This window comes from Suricata suricatta, chromosome 3 (assembly GCF_006229205.1).
Source record: "Suricata suricatta isolate VVHF042 chromosome 3, meerkat_22Aug2017_6uvM2_HiC, whole genome shotgun sequence".
In the NCBI taxonomy this organism is placed as follows: Eukaryota; Metazoa; Chordata; class Mammalia; order Carnivora; family Herpestidae; genus Suricata; species Suricata suricatta.
In genome coordinates this window covers 7,738,175-7,755,362 of record NC_043702.1, presented here as the reverse complement: position 1 = coordinate 7,755,362, position 17,188 = coordinate 7,738,175, and the positions used below count along the sequence as shown (strand labels likewise).

Below are 17,188 nucleotides of genomic sequence, written 5' to 3'. Positions count from 1 at the left end.
AATGGAGTACTACATGGCAATGAGGAAGCATGAAATATGGCCATTTGTAGCAAAGTGGATGGATCTCGAGGGTGTCATGCTAAGCGAAATAAGTCAGGCAGAGAAGAACAGATACCATATGTTTGCACTCATAGGTCTAACAGGAGAGACCTGGCAGGGAACCATGGGGAGGGGAAGGGGGAAAGAGAGCTGGGGAGAGTGAGGGACACAAATCATGAGAGACTATTGAATACTGAAAAGGAACCGTGGACTGAAGAGGGAAGGGGAGGGAGGGAGGGGTTGATGATCATGGTGGGGGGCACTTGTGGGGAGAAGCACTGGGTGTTATATAGAAACCAATTTGACAATAAACTATTAAATAAATAAATAAATGATAGAAAACATTTTTTTAACTGAAAAAGGGGGGGTGTTGATGAATTTTATTTGTGGAGATATGATTAGCCAACAACACTAATTTAAAAATATCTTTATTTTGTATATATATTAGGCTAATAGTCTAACATGACTGTGCCCTTATTTCTTGGCTTCTTGGTCTTCTTAATGTGTTAGATGAGTAATTTAGATGACATTTCAAACTTATTTTCTGGACTACTTGCTATTTAAGCCAACAACAGAAATAGGCATTTCCGTTAATTTAAAAAAAAGTCAAGGGTTAAAAAAACATAAAACATGGTCACAAGCCCTTTAGGAATGATGTTCTTTCTCCCAGGTGGGAATCTGTATGGCCTGTAAATAGGACCCGGGAAGCAGTAGAGAACAGAGGCGTCAGCCAGGGCCAGTTTGTTAAATTGGTCAAGGATTGTGGAGAGCTTATTGGGGGGTATCAGCCTTCACTCATTCATTCATTCGTTCATTCATTCAACCAATTTGTTCACGTGCCTGTGTGTCCAGGTGCTAGGTACAAATATCGGTGATATATCCCCACCCATTACGGAACGCCATGTCTACGAAAGGAGAAAGGCACAGAAATAATTGTAAAATAGTCACGTTCCGTGTGCTAAGTGTGGATAATGACCATTTGAGAGCTGTTGTGACACAGAGGACTGAGTGACACCGCCTGCCCCTTCAGGGTTTCAAGAGGGCTGAGATTTCTTGTCTTCGCCTCCACTTAACTTTTTTTCCTGGAGTTTCTTAAAACCTAGTCCAGGGGCGCCTGGTGGGCTCAGTCCATTGAGCAACCGACTTTGGTTAAAGTCATGATCTCACTCTTTGTGGGTTCAAGCCCCACGTCAGGCGCTGTGCTGACAGCTCAGAGCCTGGAGCCTGCTTCGGATTCTGTGTGTCCTTGTCTCTCTGCCCCTCCCTGGCTCACGTTTTGACTCTCTTTCTCTCTCAAAAATAAACATTAAAAAAAAACCTAGTCCAAACATTATGTCACTTTACCTGTAAATAATTCAATGTATAAATCCAGCTGATAAGGGCTTCACAAAACAGAAACCAAACATATCTGTGATGCCAAATACAATTGGCACTAATTCTCCAGTGTCACACCGTACAAGTGCAGTTCATATTCATATTTCCCTTATTTTCTCAGAATGTTTTTTTACAGTTCATTTGGGTTGGTCCAAGTAAGTGCCACACACAGCATTTGGGTTTTTGTTTCTCAAGTCTGTTTTAGTACATGTTTAACATAGCATTGTTTGTAGTGGCAAAAGCAAAGCAAAACAGTCAATGGGACAATGTGAATGTCCATAAAGTAGGCAGTGACCTGGCCTATAGCTAAGACTAGAAGGGGGTGGGGTGTTGCTATAAACACTTCTATAGTGTTTGACTTGGTACAAAGTACATGTTATTTTTATACTCAAAGAGAAAATCTTAGTAAAGAAAAAATTGGGATAATATGATTTTCATTGCCTTTTTTTTTTTTAAACATTTTTATTATTGAGAGACAGAGCATGGGCATGAGAGGGGCAGAGAGGGGGGAAGACACAGAATCCAAAAGAGGCTCCAGGCCCTGGGCCGTCCGCACAGAGCCCGACGTGGGGCTCGAACCCATGAACTCTGAGATCATGACCTGAGCCGAAGTCGGATGCCCAACCGACTGAGCCCCCCAGGCGCCCCTGATTTTCATTGCTTTTGTTCTCTGTCATATCTGACTAGGCAGCTATCTTGAGTGCCTCTCTAGTTTGGTCGGGGGGAGCCCACTCATTTTTTCTAGGGAGTATTCCTTGGAGCAGAGCCACAAGGCACCCACAAGGGTGGTGGGCGGCTTGGGAAACACATCAGCAGTGTGTCGCTTAACTTCAGTTTGGGCTAATTTTTAAATCACATATGATTATGGTCGGAGAATCCTGAAGGATTAAAAACTCTGCAAATCTGTTAATGTTTAGTGAGTCAAGTGATTTAGGGTTAATGCATTGTTCTCACAGTTTAACACGGTCTCTCTTCTTCTGTTTCCGCCCCCCACCCCCAGGCTTCCACCATGTTACGGGCCTCGTTGGCACCCGGGTGAGTAATTGCCCTTGGGACTTGTTATTATGGAGAACAGCCCTGCGTAAAACTAGGATTCAAAGTAGCTTTAGTAAACATTCATCTTAACAGCCTAGCTTAGAGGAGTGCCTTTGATTAGCTAGAGCTCCGTATGGGTATTAAAGGAAATGCCAGTAATTATAAGTAAGATTGTTAGTCTTTTAGTATTAATTCTATTTATTTTGAGGAGGTAGCATCAAATGGAAAAAATTGTTGAATTGTTCCTATAATGCTCCATAGAATCTTGTCACAAGGCAGTCAGCGGAGCGGCGTGGTGTCTAAACTTCATGTTCTCCACCGGCTCACGCTGTGACCACAGGATAGCTTTGTACAGGCCTGAGCCTTACTATCCAAATCGGCTGTCACCCACGTGGGTGACAGATGCAAGGGGGCTTCACCGGGCACGTGTGTCGCAGTAGCAAGGAAGCTGAGGACCTTTAGCAAAGGCATGAGGAGTAGAGCGGGTTCTGTTGGTCCCCTGAGCCCCCCTGTGGGAGTTCGGAGGGGTGCCGTCAGGTTACTCAGACACCTGATAGAGACACAGCCGGCCTCCCCTCAGCCTGCCTGAGCCTGACACTGACCCTGCACTTTGTTCCCTTCAGGTGGTGGCTGTACAGTGTAGGGCTTGTGAGCACAGACCGCCGGGGCTAAACCCCCACCTCTGCCCCGGGCTGTGACCTCGGACCACTTACGTAACTTCTCTGTGCCTCAGTCTCCTCACCTGTAAAATGATACTGATAACTTTCTTATAGGATTATCGTGAGGATAGAACTGAGTTAATGTGTATAAAGCATTTGGTACAGTGCGGGGGATTTAATAAACTGCTTGGGGCATTGGTAATGTTATTCCCAATATAAGAGGCAAGGTCCCCTGTGGAGAGTAAAGGCGGGGGGCTGGTGGGGGGGGTTTAAGAAGACAGAGGAGAAGGTAGGACCCAGTCGTCTTGAACGGTGGGAGAGTGGCTGGGCCGCAGAAATGTGGGGTTCCTGAGCAACTTAGTTGGCAATGAATTTAGTCGGTAATATTGCCGTTCTGGGCATGTAACTGTGGGCCGCATATGACAGCGAAGAGTCACGTCCCTCCAGTGGGAGCACCCCCGCTTTAGGACACTTTCAGACTTGGCCTTACAGATGGCCCTTTTGTCATCTAGAACAAGTCCTTGTTTAAATTTTAAATTAAAAAAATCTTTTTCTTCATTTTGAAATAATTTCAGAGCTACAAATACCGTACAAAGAATTGTCCCCTGGATTCCCCGTGTCCGTATTTGACGCAAGCCCAGGACAGTTGTCAAAATCAGAAAATTAATGCTGGCACCAAACCATCTAATCTACAGGCTTCACGCGTGTGTTACCAGGTGTTCCGTCAGGTGCTTTGTCTAGTCCAGCAGTCAGTCCAGGATCACACGCGGATGTGGCTGTCGTGTCTTTGATTCCTTGCCTTGGAAATCATTCCTTAGTCTCTCTGTCTTTCGTGGCCTTGACACTTTTGAAGAATACTGGCCAGTTATTTGTCATTGGAATTTTTAAAGTTGTCTCTGTCCATTTTGAAACCCAGTAGTATCTGCCTCGGGAAAATGTGCCAGAATAGTCAGTATGCGCATGTGCGTGGCTCCACTGTTTGAGGTACAAAATAGGATACACTCCTCCCAGGAGTGTTTACTGAGATCTCATTTGTTGTCCTGTTTTCTGGCCTTTTTCCCTGGGCCCTAGAAGAGGATTTCATTTAGTCTTATAAAAACTTAACATTAAAAAAAAACTTACATGTCGGGGTGGCCGGCTGGCTCCGTTGGTCGAGCATGAAGAAAACCGACAGGATCCTAAAGGCTGCCGCCCGGCCGTGTTCCCTGTTTCTATCCCAGCCTCCCAAATTAAGGAAACAAGTGAAATGCGGGGGAGAGACCGAGGTACAAGCTTCCACTTCTAAAATAAGTCCTGGATGTAATGGACAGCACAGGAACCATGGTCAATGCTATTGTATTGCCGATTGACAAGTTGCTAAGAAAGTAAATCTTCAGAGTTCTCATCACAAGAAAAAACGGGGGAGCTTTGTATGGTGTCAGAGGGCAGAGACTCAGCGGTGACCATCTCGCAGCGTGCATGATCGTCATGCTGTGTGCCTGCAACGCACATGACGTGTCCTAGTTACCCTCGAGGGAGGAGCAGGAGAGCCCTGCATCCTGCGTCTTTTCACCCAAGGCGTTCTGAGCCCCCCTGAGTAGTGTGCGGGGTGGGGGGGGGGTGTTGATACTAGAACTGATGTTCCCTGCACAGGATCGGGAGAACCCTGTTTTTGTTTTGCTTTAGGTTTTTATTGTTTTACGTTGAAATAATTATAAATCCCCAGGGAGTTGAGTCCCCAGGTGTCCAGTGGTGACCTCTGTGAAGTGTGACATCAAAGTGAGGAGGTTCATGTCAGCCCAGCGCTGTAAACCAGACCCCAGGCCTCGCTCCCTTCTCACTGGTTCTCCCTCCTGCCCGGTCCCCTCCTGTTCAACCAGCCAAACTGCGGAGACCGTGGGAAGCCCGGCTTCCCCCAGGGCTTCCCCAGGTCCTCTCGGGCAGGGCTGGCCAGCTCTGCTGCCTGCAGCCCACATCACAGGCACCCCAGCCCTCCTGGCGCCCCCTGCACCTGCTCTGGGGGCCACCACGCACCTGCTCTTCACAGGCGTTTCCGAACCCCGGCCTGTCCTTCGCGGCCCCCACTTCGGTTCCTCAGGCTCCTGAGGCACAGTGACCTCAGGTGTTTAGGAAGAACGCTGGGCCCTGCCGACGCTACCCATCTCGGGGCTGCGCTCTAGGCCCTAAAGAGGCCTCCGAGCGCTGCCACGAGTGCCGGTGCCTCGGAGGAGATTTCGTCCCCGTCGGATGGAGCCCGGGCCTGACGGGAACGCAGTGGATCCTAAACCTGCTTAGGCAGGGAGTCCCCGTCTTAGGAAAGACGTGAAGCCAGCCCCCAGTGCGTTCACAGGGAAGACAGCTGACGCGGGGGGCCCTGGACCTGGTGCGGGGAGCGCAGAAAGCAGCCGGGCTGCCACCGGCCTGTGCGGTGGGGCTGGGCGTCCCAGACTCGGCAGGAGTAATGAACGTGCCCCTTGGCCCTTTTCTTTCTCTTTGAACTTGTGCTGCTCAGGAGGAAGCTGAAGGATGTCCCATTACTTCCCTCCTTGGATTATGAGAAACTGAAGAAGGATTTGATTTGGGGGAGTGACCGCTTGAAAGCCTTCTTGCTGCAGGCTCTACGCTGGGTACGTACCTTCCCCTTGTGGTTAAGGGGCAAAGGCCACACAGGGTGCCTGCTGGGTGGCCCGCATGGGTCCTGTGACCCATCTACCAAAAGTCTCATCATCCTGCCCACTGATCCCACCAGCTTCTCCTGACCGCCTCGGCCTCTGTAAAAACCCCTGTGTTGACATCAGAGTCGCCATTGCCTTCCCTCTGTCCTGTGACATACACAGCTTTTTTTTATATATATAAATATTTATTCATTTGTTGTGAGAGAAAGAGAGAGAGAGAGAGAGACACCCAGGTACCCTGAAATATGCAATTTCAAGGCTGCCCCTGCCTCTGGGTCTCCAGCCACGCTCCCGGCCAGCCAGGTTGGCGTGTGAGTGCCCAGAGTCATTGTCACCAAGATGTCTGCACCTGGGCGTGGCCGCGTGGCCGCTGGCGCAGGCAGCAAGGGCAGGTGTGCAGGATCGAGTCTTTAAGGGAAGGAGAGCCCAGGCTTCACGCCGGTCCCGCGGAAGCTGGTGGTTCTTCAGCTTTTTGGTCTCAAACCCCTTTCCAGCCTCAGAGATTACCGAGGACCTGGACGGCTTTCGTTTATGTGAACCTTAGCTACGGACATTTATAATATTAGAAATGAAAACTGAGAAAACGTTATGTTAATATCTTTAAGATGAACAGTGAACCCAGAACATCACATAAACGACATATTTTTTTTTATAAAAAATAACTATTTTCCAAGCAAAAATTCAGCAGGAGAAGCAGCATCCTTATACATTTTTGCAAATTTCTTTGACGTCTGGTCTGATGGCGGACAACGGGGTTCTCACACATCTGCTTCCCCATTTGATTTGTCACAGCGTCACACTTCATATAGCCTCCGAGAGGTTGGCCATGGAAAAGCTAAGCCATGTCTTAGTATGAAAATAAGCAAGACCCTGTGGACTCCCTGAAAGGGTGTTAGGGACCCCTAGGGCTCCCCAGACTACACTTTGAGAACTGCAGGTCTAGGCCAGTACTGGTTGGCTCTTGAGCTGATTGATCCATTCTAACTTATCCTGTAATCATGTCCGGCCCCTCATAGACCCTGAATTTGAGGCTATTTGGCATTAAAATGCCTTTGAGCAACTTCCCTGTCTCTCGGTAGACAAGGGTCTCCTTGCTGATGGTTGCAAGTGCTTCCTGGACTATGGTCCTGAGGAGTGCTCTGAGGACACCTCTAGCGTCAGCTGACGAGGGTGGGCGGGCAGCAGGAGTGATCTCGGGGGGCCTGTCCCTGCCCAGATGTCGCCCATGTCAGCAAACCCTTTCCCCGGCTTCTCGTTTGTTCGCCTGGCATGTCCTCTCATTTCATGCTGCTGAGTCCCCTGGTGGGACAGGTTAGTCCTTGCTGAGTGAATGGCGTTGTCCCAGAATTATCAGGGAAAGTAAACATGTGTCTTATGACTTTGTCTGCGTCCCCCTCCAGCCTCACACCGCGCCACGCCGTCCCAGCAGCCCCCACATGTGGCACTCTTGGCCCCCACCTTCTGTAGAGTGCTCTCTCCCCTCGGGGCCTCCCTGCTTGGCCATGCTGGGTCCAGTCTGTCAGGGACACCGGCCTCTGGAGGCCTCCACCTTTTGGTCGGGGGGGTTCGGCCACTCTTGTCTTCTTGCCATGTTGTCCTTTACCCGCCAGCTCCTCCTCGGCCAGAAGGGTCTGCGGTCTCGGGGATCGTTAGCAGGATTTCCTGGAAAAACAAGGACACTTGCTCTCTTTAGTTATGTGACATTCTCATATTGTAATTCATACCCATACACACCCATATACACACATGCGTGCACACGCACACACACACGATTGCACATGCTCCCCACATATTTTCTTTTTTCCTAATGTTTATTTATTGTTGAGAGAGAGAGAGAGAGAGAGAGAGAGAGAGAGAGAGAGTGCAAGTGGGGGAGGGGCAGAGAGAGAGGGAGACCTAGAAACCCAGGCAGGCTCCTGAGCTGCTGACAGCTCAGAGGCCCACACGGGGCTTGAAATCACAAACCGCAGACTCATGACCTGAGCTGAAGTCAGATGATAAACCGACGGAACCACCCACGGCCCCACAACATATTTTTCCTAGCCCTATGGACATTAAGTAAATTCTTCCCTAACCCAAGAGATTTACGGTGCTCAAAATCTATAAAATTCTACCCAGCAACCCCCCCCAACACACACACTGTTGCTGCAGTGCTCTGTACAGTAGGAGGTCTAATTTGTTGGCAGTACATTTGCTCCACGCCCTCTTCCACCTGCCCTTTGTCTGCCCCCCACCCCCTTGAGCTCTCCTCACTTGCACCCTGTATTTTCACGCCTCCCTGACCTTTACCACACTTCCTCCCCCGCCCACCATGCTCGCATTCCCGCATTCCCGTGTGCTGGCTAATGGTCTGTTCATCCTCCGTGGGCCAGTGCTTGAGGTGCTTCCTGTAAAATAGGTTAGTATTGGTGAGCTCTCCCTTACTCTGGCCATCCGGGCATCTTACCACTTCCCTTCTCTGGAGATTTCACGTGTACAGGTTGACTCCTATGTCACCCACTAGGAAATACGACTTCGTAACTTCTGGTCCGCTGACAGGTTGGCTGCATAACTACCGCTCCCCTCCTGGAGGTGATTTGCTTTGGTTAAATGTGTACGTACTGGTCCTGCCATTTAAAACATTTTTTTATGATTTTTAATTTATTTTTGAGAGACGGAGAGAGACAGTGCGAGCAGGGGAGGGTCAGAGAGAGAGGGAGACACAGAATCTGAAGCAGGCTCCAGGCTCTGAGCTAGCTACCAGCACAGAGCCCGTCACGGGGCTCGAACCCACAAACCGTGAGATCATGACCTGAGCCAAAGCTGGACGCTTAACCGACTGAGCCACCCAGGTGCCCCTGGTCCTGCCATTTAAACGATGCCCGCTATATGAACATTTTTCTCCGTTTTAAGACTTAGATCTATTACTTTTCTTTTTCCTTATTCTAGCGCTTGACCACATCCCATCCGGGAGAGCAGAGGGAGACCGTTCTGGAAGCCTACATTGACAATGACCTCCTGGACTGTCACAGCCACGGCCAGGTCCGAGAGAGGAGGGCCAGAGCCCAGCCAGGGCCTTCATTCCGAGGGGACGGTCTTAGCAAAAGGAGGAGGCTTTACTTTTTGTATTTTCAGCCTAGTGACAGAATGTCGGCCTTGAGCTCCTCCTAGCTGGTGAGATGTGCTGTTCACCCCAGACACTGGCCCCCTTTTCACCTCTAGTAGAGTTCTTTACAGGTTGAACTGTCTGATTCAACCCTGGAGCTCTTGCCTGTCCTTTTTCCTTTTCCCCAAATCCCAAGTCCTTCTCTGGCCCTGCTGCCTGAGCTCGGCAGGACTCACGTCCGGCAACGGGTAAGCCAGTCCAGTTGCTTTCATCTGGGCCCGGCTTGAAATGTGCTAACGCTGTGTTTGTAGATAGGTTGGGACATGATAAGTCTGATGATGCAGTGGGAAGAGTATAGGATTCAGAATGAGATTAACCGGTTTCAAACTTCTGCCCTCCTGCCTCAGAGCCAGGTTACCCAAGGCAAGTTCCTCTTACCATCTCTGAGATGGAGCCATCACCTGCCCTGTGAGGTTGTGTGGGTGATTGCGTTTGGTCACATGTGGGAAGCACTTAGCCCAGGGCCCAGCCTCTATGTGGTGTCCCCCTCCCCGCTCCTCACTCCCCTCCCTACCTGTGGTCAGCACCGGGCTTCGCTGGACTGGAGGAGGAGTTTGGTCTTGAACGTGGCATATATAAAGATACTGCTTTTTGTTATCTGCCATTGAGTGTTTATCCAAAATGACGTAAATACTTTATCTCCCTACTGTTAAGCTTCACAGTGTGTGAGCTGCGTGGAAATACCCCTTAGGGCATGGTAGTCTGTTGTGCACACGGGCATAGCGTTTGAGAATTCCGAGTTGCCAGCTTATTCTTTGCATGTAGTCTTACTGTTCCCATGAAAGAGTTATGTTACGTTTAAAAATTGTCTCTCAAATTCGTGACTTATTTTCTTTTATTTTTATATCTGCTTATATTTATAACCAACTTACTTGTATATATTGTATATTTGTAACCAACTTACCAGACAAGAAGCAGCTGAAAAATATACTGTTGTGACTACAAACTCAAATTCAAAGGGCAAATTCCGTTGAATCTTTCTGAAACTAGCTTCTCTCATTGAATCTGAGATACATTTCCCCCTCCCATGTTAGCATCTGGGAAATTAGAACGTATCTAATAGGTGATGGCCTGTTGTCGTTTAATTGGTTTCTCTTCTTTCTTGGTCATACATATAAAAAAATAATGTCCTCCAATGAAAGATGTCTCAGGTTTTGTGGTATTTGTCACAATGCTGTGATTTCTATAGCCGTTGAAGGCATGTCATTTCTTCCCCAAGTCATTATTTTTCATTGGCATGGTTTATTTTCTAGTAAGGAATGAGCTGGAGTGGACTCAGAGGTCAGTCTGCAGAGGAGGAAAACTCCTTGTGCAACGTGGATGCTGTGTCACCACGACACCAAGATTGGCCGTTTCAGCCAGGAAACTGGCCCCGGTGGTTAGTGCGCTCTGGGTGAGCAGTTCTCAGAGAGCATAGGGTGCAGTCCTGTCACCTGGAAAGCTCATTAAAACACAAATTCCTGGACCCCCGCAGTTTCCACATAGTAAGTCTGGGAAGGGGCCTGAGAATTTGCATTCCCAGCAAGTTTTCAGGGGATGCTGCTGCTGCTGCTGATGCAGGACCACACTTTTGAGAATGCTCTTTCTTATTCTCTTGGTTGGCAGAGTACGTCCTTTAGTTAATAGCTTTTAGACAAAGGACAGGTGAGAAGTAGATGTTTTTGAGATGATGTATGTCTGAAAATATCTTAATTCTTTCTACAGAATTCTGGGCTCTAAATAATTTTGAAGACCTTGCTCCGTTGTCTTTTAGGCGCCAGCGTTGCCGTTGAGAAGTCCAGAGGCATTCTAATTCCTGATCCTCTCTGTATGTGACTTGTTTATTTCTCCCTAGAAGGCTGTCGAGTCTTCTCTTGATCACCAGTGTTGATAAATGTCCCACTGCTGTCTGTGTATTTTGGTTCATTGTTTTGCGTGTCCTGTGAGCCCCTTCAGTCTTGACAGCTGTGGTTCTGGGACTTTTCTTGAGTTATATTGTTGATGATTTCCTCCCTCTGTTTTCTTTGTCCTTTTTCTGCATGTGGGACCTCTTGGACTGCTTCTCTACTTTCACCTTGTCTCTCATAGTTTCCATATTTTTCTTTTTGCTTTACTTTCCAGGACATCTCCTCATCTTTATCTTCCAACCCTCTGGTTGAGTTTTTCATTCCCCCTTTTTATGGCATTCTGTTTTTTCACGGAGACAATACAGCTTCTTGTATCTCTGACGGCATCAGTGACACATTTGACCTTACTTCTAGTTTTCTTCTCCCTGCACTGTCTCATTTCCTCCAGGTGGGTCCCCCCACTTGTTTGGGCCCTGGCTATCGCCCATGTTGGGAACTTGTCTTGGGTTTCCGGCAGACCTTGTTTATCTCATGTTTTGAGGAGGGGCAGTGAAAGCCGATTGGAAGTTGTGACTGTGAGTGAGGGCAGGGTGTGTAGACCCAGAGCTCCATTGCAGGTGAGCCAGACGGGCTCTCTCTTAGGAACCTCTGATTTTAGGATCTCTGGTTCTTTGCTCCTGGGCTGGTCATTTTCTTCTAGGAAGAGTCTTCCGTTCTCCTCCCTAGAGGGTGAGTATATGGGGGCAGCGCTCTGGGAGCCAGGTAGGAGAGGACAGGGTGCTCCCTGCTCAGCATTCTTTCACGTTCAGGCACTGCTGCTCCCCTGCTTCTGGTGTAGAAGCCCTGCTCACCTGGGCCAGGTGCCCCCTCTCCCCTCAGAGATCCTTGTGCTGCCCTCGCAAGAGACCAGTGGGGGGAGGTGTGCAGGAGGGCGGCAGCGTAGGGGCAACAAGAGTGGGATCTAGCGGCTGCTTTGACAGCTTTCATTCTCCATTTTTTCCACTTTTGAGGGTTAAATGCTGTAAATTGAGTAACTCCTCATTGTCCATGGCTGCCTTTGAGACTTGACCTCCTTGGGTCTCCTAAGTGTGGCCGCCCTGTGTTCCTGATTCCAAAATTGTGTTGTTACATTTCGTGTGCTCTCTCCCTGTCCTTCAGAATTTATTATTTTTTTTAATCCATTCCCTGTACTTTTACTGTGGTTTGCAGGGAGCAAAATTAGATGCGTCCATTGCATCTTTCATGAATCTGGAAAAACATCAGCAGTAGTAAAGCCAACAGTATTGCCTCCCTTGTGCTAGTCACTAAGTGCTCTGTATAATTTGTTCTTTTTTTTTTTATGCTTATTTATTTTTGAGAGAGAGACAGAGTGTGAGCAGGCTAGGGGCAGAGAGAGAGGGAGACAGAGAATCCGAAGTAGGTTCCAGGTTCCAAGCTGTCAGCACAGAGCCCGACACAGGGCTTAAACCCACAAACTGTGAGATCATAGCCTGAATTGAAGTCGGGCGCCTAACCGACGGAGCCACCCAGGCGCCCCTATAATTCGTTCTTTTAATTTAGAAGTCTGAATAACTTACTTTTGTCAACTCTCATAAAAAATCTATTGGAGGGGAACCTAGGTGGCTTTGTCAGTTGAGTGTCTGACTTTGGTTCAGGCCATGATTTCACAGTTTGTGGGTTTGAGCCCCGCGTCGGGCTCTGGGCTGACAGTTTATTTTTTTTTTTAATTTTTTTAATGTTTTATTTATTTTTGAGACAGAGCATGAGAGAGGGAGGGGCAGAGAGAGAAGGAGACACAGAACCGGAAGCAGGCTCCAGGCTCTGAGCTAACTGTCAGCACAGAGCCTGATGCGGGGCTCGAACCCACGAACGTGAGATCTGACCTGAGCCGAAGTTGGAGGCTTAACCCACTGAGCCACCCAGGCGCCCCTGTGCTGACAGTTTAAAGCCTGGAACCTGCTTCGGATTCTGTGGCTCCCTCTCTCTCTGCCCTTTCCCTTTCCCTGCTCACTTTCTGTCTCTCTCTCAAAAATAAATAAACAAAAAACTTTTTTAAAGTCAGTTGGAAATCGAGATTTCCAGATGCAGGGTTGGCTTTAGTCCATTTATTTCACCTCTAAGAAACTGACGCGGAGGAAGAGCAGAGCCGACCCAGAGAAGAGACGCAGGCTTGCCCGTCGCTCTCCCGTGGGCTCACCTTTCCCCGCTTGGCGTGTCCCCGCAGAGGAGCGTGCTCCAGCTGCTGCGCTCCAAGAGCCACGTCGTGCGACAGTACTTGGCCCGGCTCGTCAACGCCTTCGCATCCCTGGCAGAAGGTAGAGCGTCGGCTTTTCCTTCCCGAGAGTGGCCAGGCCTCGTCCCATGCATTTTATTCCTCTGAAAATGGACGTTCCTCTTCATGTTTCTTAACGATGTTCCCTCAATTTATTCCTGTCCGGTGCATCTGAGGGGTTTTGTGCAAATCGCTTAGTTCGTGTCAGAGCAAATTCTGATGGTGTTAGAGTTTACTTCAGAAGCCTCCTGGTTGTATTTTGTTGGCTTTCTGGTTTTGTAACCATAGCAGTTCAGCTGCTTCAAGTATATAACAGGTAATGCATCTCCTATAGTTTTCTGCAAAATACTGTTGGTGAAATAATCAAAGCTGATCCCAGTAAGCACTGCACGATTTCCTTCAAAAGGGTGTAACCTCCAGGGTGCCAATCAGCAGAGCGTGTAACTCTTGATCTTGGGGCTGTGAGTTTGAGCCCCGTGTTGGGTGTAGAGATACCTAAAAATAAAATCTTAAAAAAAAAAAAAGCCCATAACCCCTTAAATCAAGAGGATTTGAAAATTCCAAAGATAATACACACCAAAGCTGCATTCAGAATGATTTTATAGGGTCCCATTATCTTCCTGAAGTTCTACGTTGTTTCAGCTTTTTAAAATGTGAATTAAGGGAGTTTTCAGGTTATGAATAGATGATACTTGAAATGTTTGTTCACGCATTCATTTGCTTGTCCTTCCGTCTAGTTAGCAGACATTTATCATAAGTGAGGGTATGAATTAATGTCATCTGTATCAAGACGCAAGTCTACAACAGGCCAGTTATAGCTCAAGGCGTATTGTAGGATCGCATGGATGGTTCCCAACTCCTTCTCCAGGCCACGGGTATGTCTAGAAGGAGCAAGGAGTGTGCCAGAAATCATTACTGCTTGGTTGCCTCTATTCTAAAGACTAAGGGGTTCGTAACATACAGATTCCTTGCTCTCGATTTCTCCTTGTACCTATGACTTCTGGGTTCAAGATTTCAGGGACATGAAAGAGCTCCCCAGGAAAACATAGTGATGAATTCTGTTTGATTACAAAAGGAGTGGTTTTCTCTTCATTGGATAGTTAGTTGATTGGATAAAACCCATTTTGCAGAAAAAATAGGTTTTAAGTTTTTCAGAACCTAAAATTACCCAAACGCGGCATATGTTACCTGTAAAGTGTTCCTCCTAAGTGCTTATGGAGCATGAACGTAACACAAGATAAATTCTTGAGCGCCTCTGGTTCTGTTCTCAGGTCGCCTCTACCTGGCCCAGAGCACAAGGATGCTGCGGATGCTGGAGGAGAGGCTGAAGGAGGAGGACGAGGACGTCGTCACCCGGGAGAACATTCTCGGGGCCTTGCAGAAGTTCAGCCTCAGGTGCCAACCGTGCAGTAGGTCATGATGGCTCCCAACAGTCAGGCTGAAACCACAGTCTAGTCCCAAGAGCAGCCCCAGGGGCACATGGCAGTTTCAGTTAACATTGAGAAGGGGTTGGGTGACTTCCCAAGAAGAGGGCCAGAAGGTCTGTCTCTCTTCCTCGAAACCGTCCTGCTCAGGAAGTGCTGTCGTGGCCCCCTCATGAATATTATCCGGGCAGCGGGGGCTGGACTGTGTCCCAGGCCACGCGCGGGGGTAGAGACGCACACGTGAGTAGGGCCCGAGAGCGCCCAGCTCGCAGTGGCTCGCGGCCCGAGCGGGCACAGTGGCCGTGGCGGGGGTTCCGTGGAAGGTGGGTGGAGCCCCCGTCCCCCCCCCCCCCCCCCCCCCCCCCCCCCCCCCCCCCCCCCCCCCCCCGTCCCAGCGGCCCACCCGCAGGTCTCCATGGACCCTCTGATGACTGGGAGCTTGCAGCCACCTGGAGCTTTTCCCCCCATTAACAGCCTTACTAAGGCCCACTTTCATAGCACAAACTCTACCCCTTCGGAACGCACCGTTCAGTGATTTTAGTATACTTACAGAGTTGTGCCGCCATCACCACAGCTAACTTTTTTCCAACTTTTTAAAATGTTTTTACTTATTTTTGAGAGACAGAGGCAGCACGAACAGGGGAGGGTCAGAGAGAGATGGAGCTACAGAATCTGAAGCAGGGTCCAGGCTCTGAGCTAGCTGTCAGCACAGAGCCCGATGCGGGGCTCGAACCCATGAACCATGAGATTATGATCTGAGCCGAAGCCGGACGCTTAACCGACTGAGTCACCCAGGCGCCCCACCACAAGCTAATTTAAAAAAAAAATTTTTTTTACTTGTATTTATTATTGAGAGACAAGAGCATGAGAGAGAGACAGAGCACGAACTGGGGAGGTGCAGAGAGAGAAGGAGACACAATCTGAAGCAGCTCCAGGCTCTGAGCTTTCCGCACAGAGCCCAACACAGGGCCCGAACCTGCGAACCGCGAGATCATGACCTGAGCTGAAGTCGGTCGCTCAACCGACTGCACCCCCAGGGTCCCCCCCACAAGTGGTCTAATTTTAGACCACTTCCATCACCACGCAGAGAAGCCTCCTCCCCATTTCCAGTCCTCATTCCTACCCTCAGCCCCAGTAACCACGGCTTTGCTTTTTGTAGAGTTACCCAGACTGGCCATTTTAGGTGAATGGAAGCCTGTCACGTGTGTTCCGTCGTGACTGGCTTCGTTCACGCAGCCTCGTGTTTTCGAGGTTCGTCCGTGGTGCGGCGCGTGTCAGGACTCGGTTCCCCCGCAGCGCTGAGCAACACGCCATGTTATGGGCTGAACACATTTTGCTCACCTACTCATGGGCTGGCAGATGCTTGGACTGTGCCTGCTCTTTGTCTAACATGCGTAATCCTCTTATGAACGTCCGCATACAAGCCTTTGTGCACACACGCGTTTTCCTTCCTCCTGGCTCGGTGTGCAGGGGCGCAGTCTCTGAGTCACGTGCGGGTCCCCTCACGACCACCCCACTTTCTCTTGGCCCGAGTGAGAATTCTCAGCCCTTTCTGCCCGCCAGCCCCCTTCTGGGCACACTTCATTCCTGTCAAATGTGGTTAGCATTTGACAGGTGCTCGCTGGTAGCCCAAGGCCTGCAAAGTGACTACTTCTTCTTTCTTTTTTCCCCCACAGTGACTCATGCTAAGTGTGTATGTCTGGTGAGGGAAATCGGTAGGTGGGTAGTTCCCACTGTTCGCCAGCTCTCTGCCAGTGGAAGTTTCTCGTTCTCACTGCGTGAATGGAGAAGATCTGTAGGTAGCAGTACCCCGTTGTTGTTTTCCTCAGAGCATAGGGACACTGTGTTTCTCTCTGTTCATAAAGATAATTTAGCTTAGTGATGTATTTGGAACATTTTTAGAAATTCAGTGACTATAGTTAAGTAACAGAGATAAGATATAATGGAGAAATACCTCTTCCTGGTAATACAGATTCTTACTGCCAGTATTTTCTGAAAGTCCTCCAAACAGTAATTTAAGCTTCTCGGTTCTGGAAGGAGGCTTAGTGTTCTTGCAGGTTTCTGGGGTCTGTCCAATGAACGTACGAGAGTTAGGATTCCCCAGAGTGCGGCCTTCATTGCATTCCAGTCAGTGTCACTGAGGTGCTGAGTGTGGTGTCATTCTAGGAAGAGCACGGCCGGCTCAGTCGGTAAAGCGTGTGCCGCTTGGTCTTGAGGTTGTGAGTTCGAGCCCCACGCTGAGTGTAGCGTTTACTTAAAAATAAAATCTTTAAAAAAAAAAAAAATAGACCAGCACAAACAGATACTGTCCCAGGTAGGAATTTTACCATAACCTGCTCTCTAGGAGGGTGCAGAGGTGGTTCCTCCGTGGTGTTTTGATTTTCAAAGAATTCGCCTGACTCCATGGCGATACCATTATGCTTCATCTCCGTCCTTCAGGCCGGCGTGTCCGTTCGCCAGAACACGCTTTGATGAGGTGTTGGGTTTTGTAAGCTTTCATCCCTGGACTTTGAGCGGAAAGTCATCCTGTATGAATTACTTCACCCACATCCTTAAACGACCCTTAGTTTATAGAGCCCTGAATCAAAATGGGATTGAGCTGGTGGTTTGCTTTTCTTGATTTTCACACAGCTCCAGGGCCTCGCTGGACTAGTTTACTGAAAACCTATTTAGCGATGATGCACTGTTCCTATGCTGTCTGCTGGCTCAGGTCGACCCAAAGCTGTCAATAAATATTTAGGAAATATTGGAAGTAACACT

General features: G+C 48.8%; 1 protein-coding gene across 1 annotated transcript in view; it reads left to right on the top strand.

The window, feature by feature from the left end:
* The window catches only part of ARMC9 (armadillo repeat containing 9), a 124,438-nt gene that overhangs the window by 47,379 nt on the left and 59,871 nt on the right, over positions 1 to 17,188 (top strand). Inside the window, exons 10-14 of the mRNA XM_029932870.1 lie at positions 2,414 to 2,448; positions 5,599 to 5,713; positions 8,690 to 8,782; positions 12,957 to 13,047; positions 14,276 to 14,413. Of these exons, the coding sequence (XP_029788730.1) occupies positions 2,414 to 2,448; positions 5,599 to 5,713; positions 8,690 to 8,782; positions 12,957 to 13,047; positions 14,276 to 14,413 (472 nt within the window). The remainder of the gene's footprint in view (positions 1 to 2,413; positions 2,449 to 5,598; positions 5,714 to 8,689; positions 8,783 to 12,956; positions 13,048 to 14,275; positions 14,414 to 17,188) is intronic.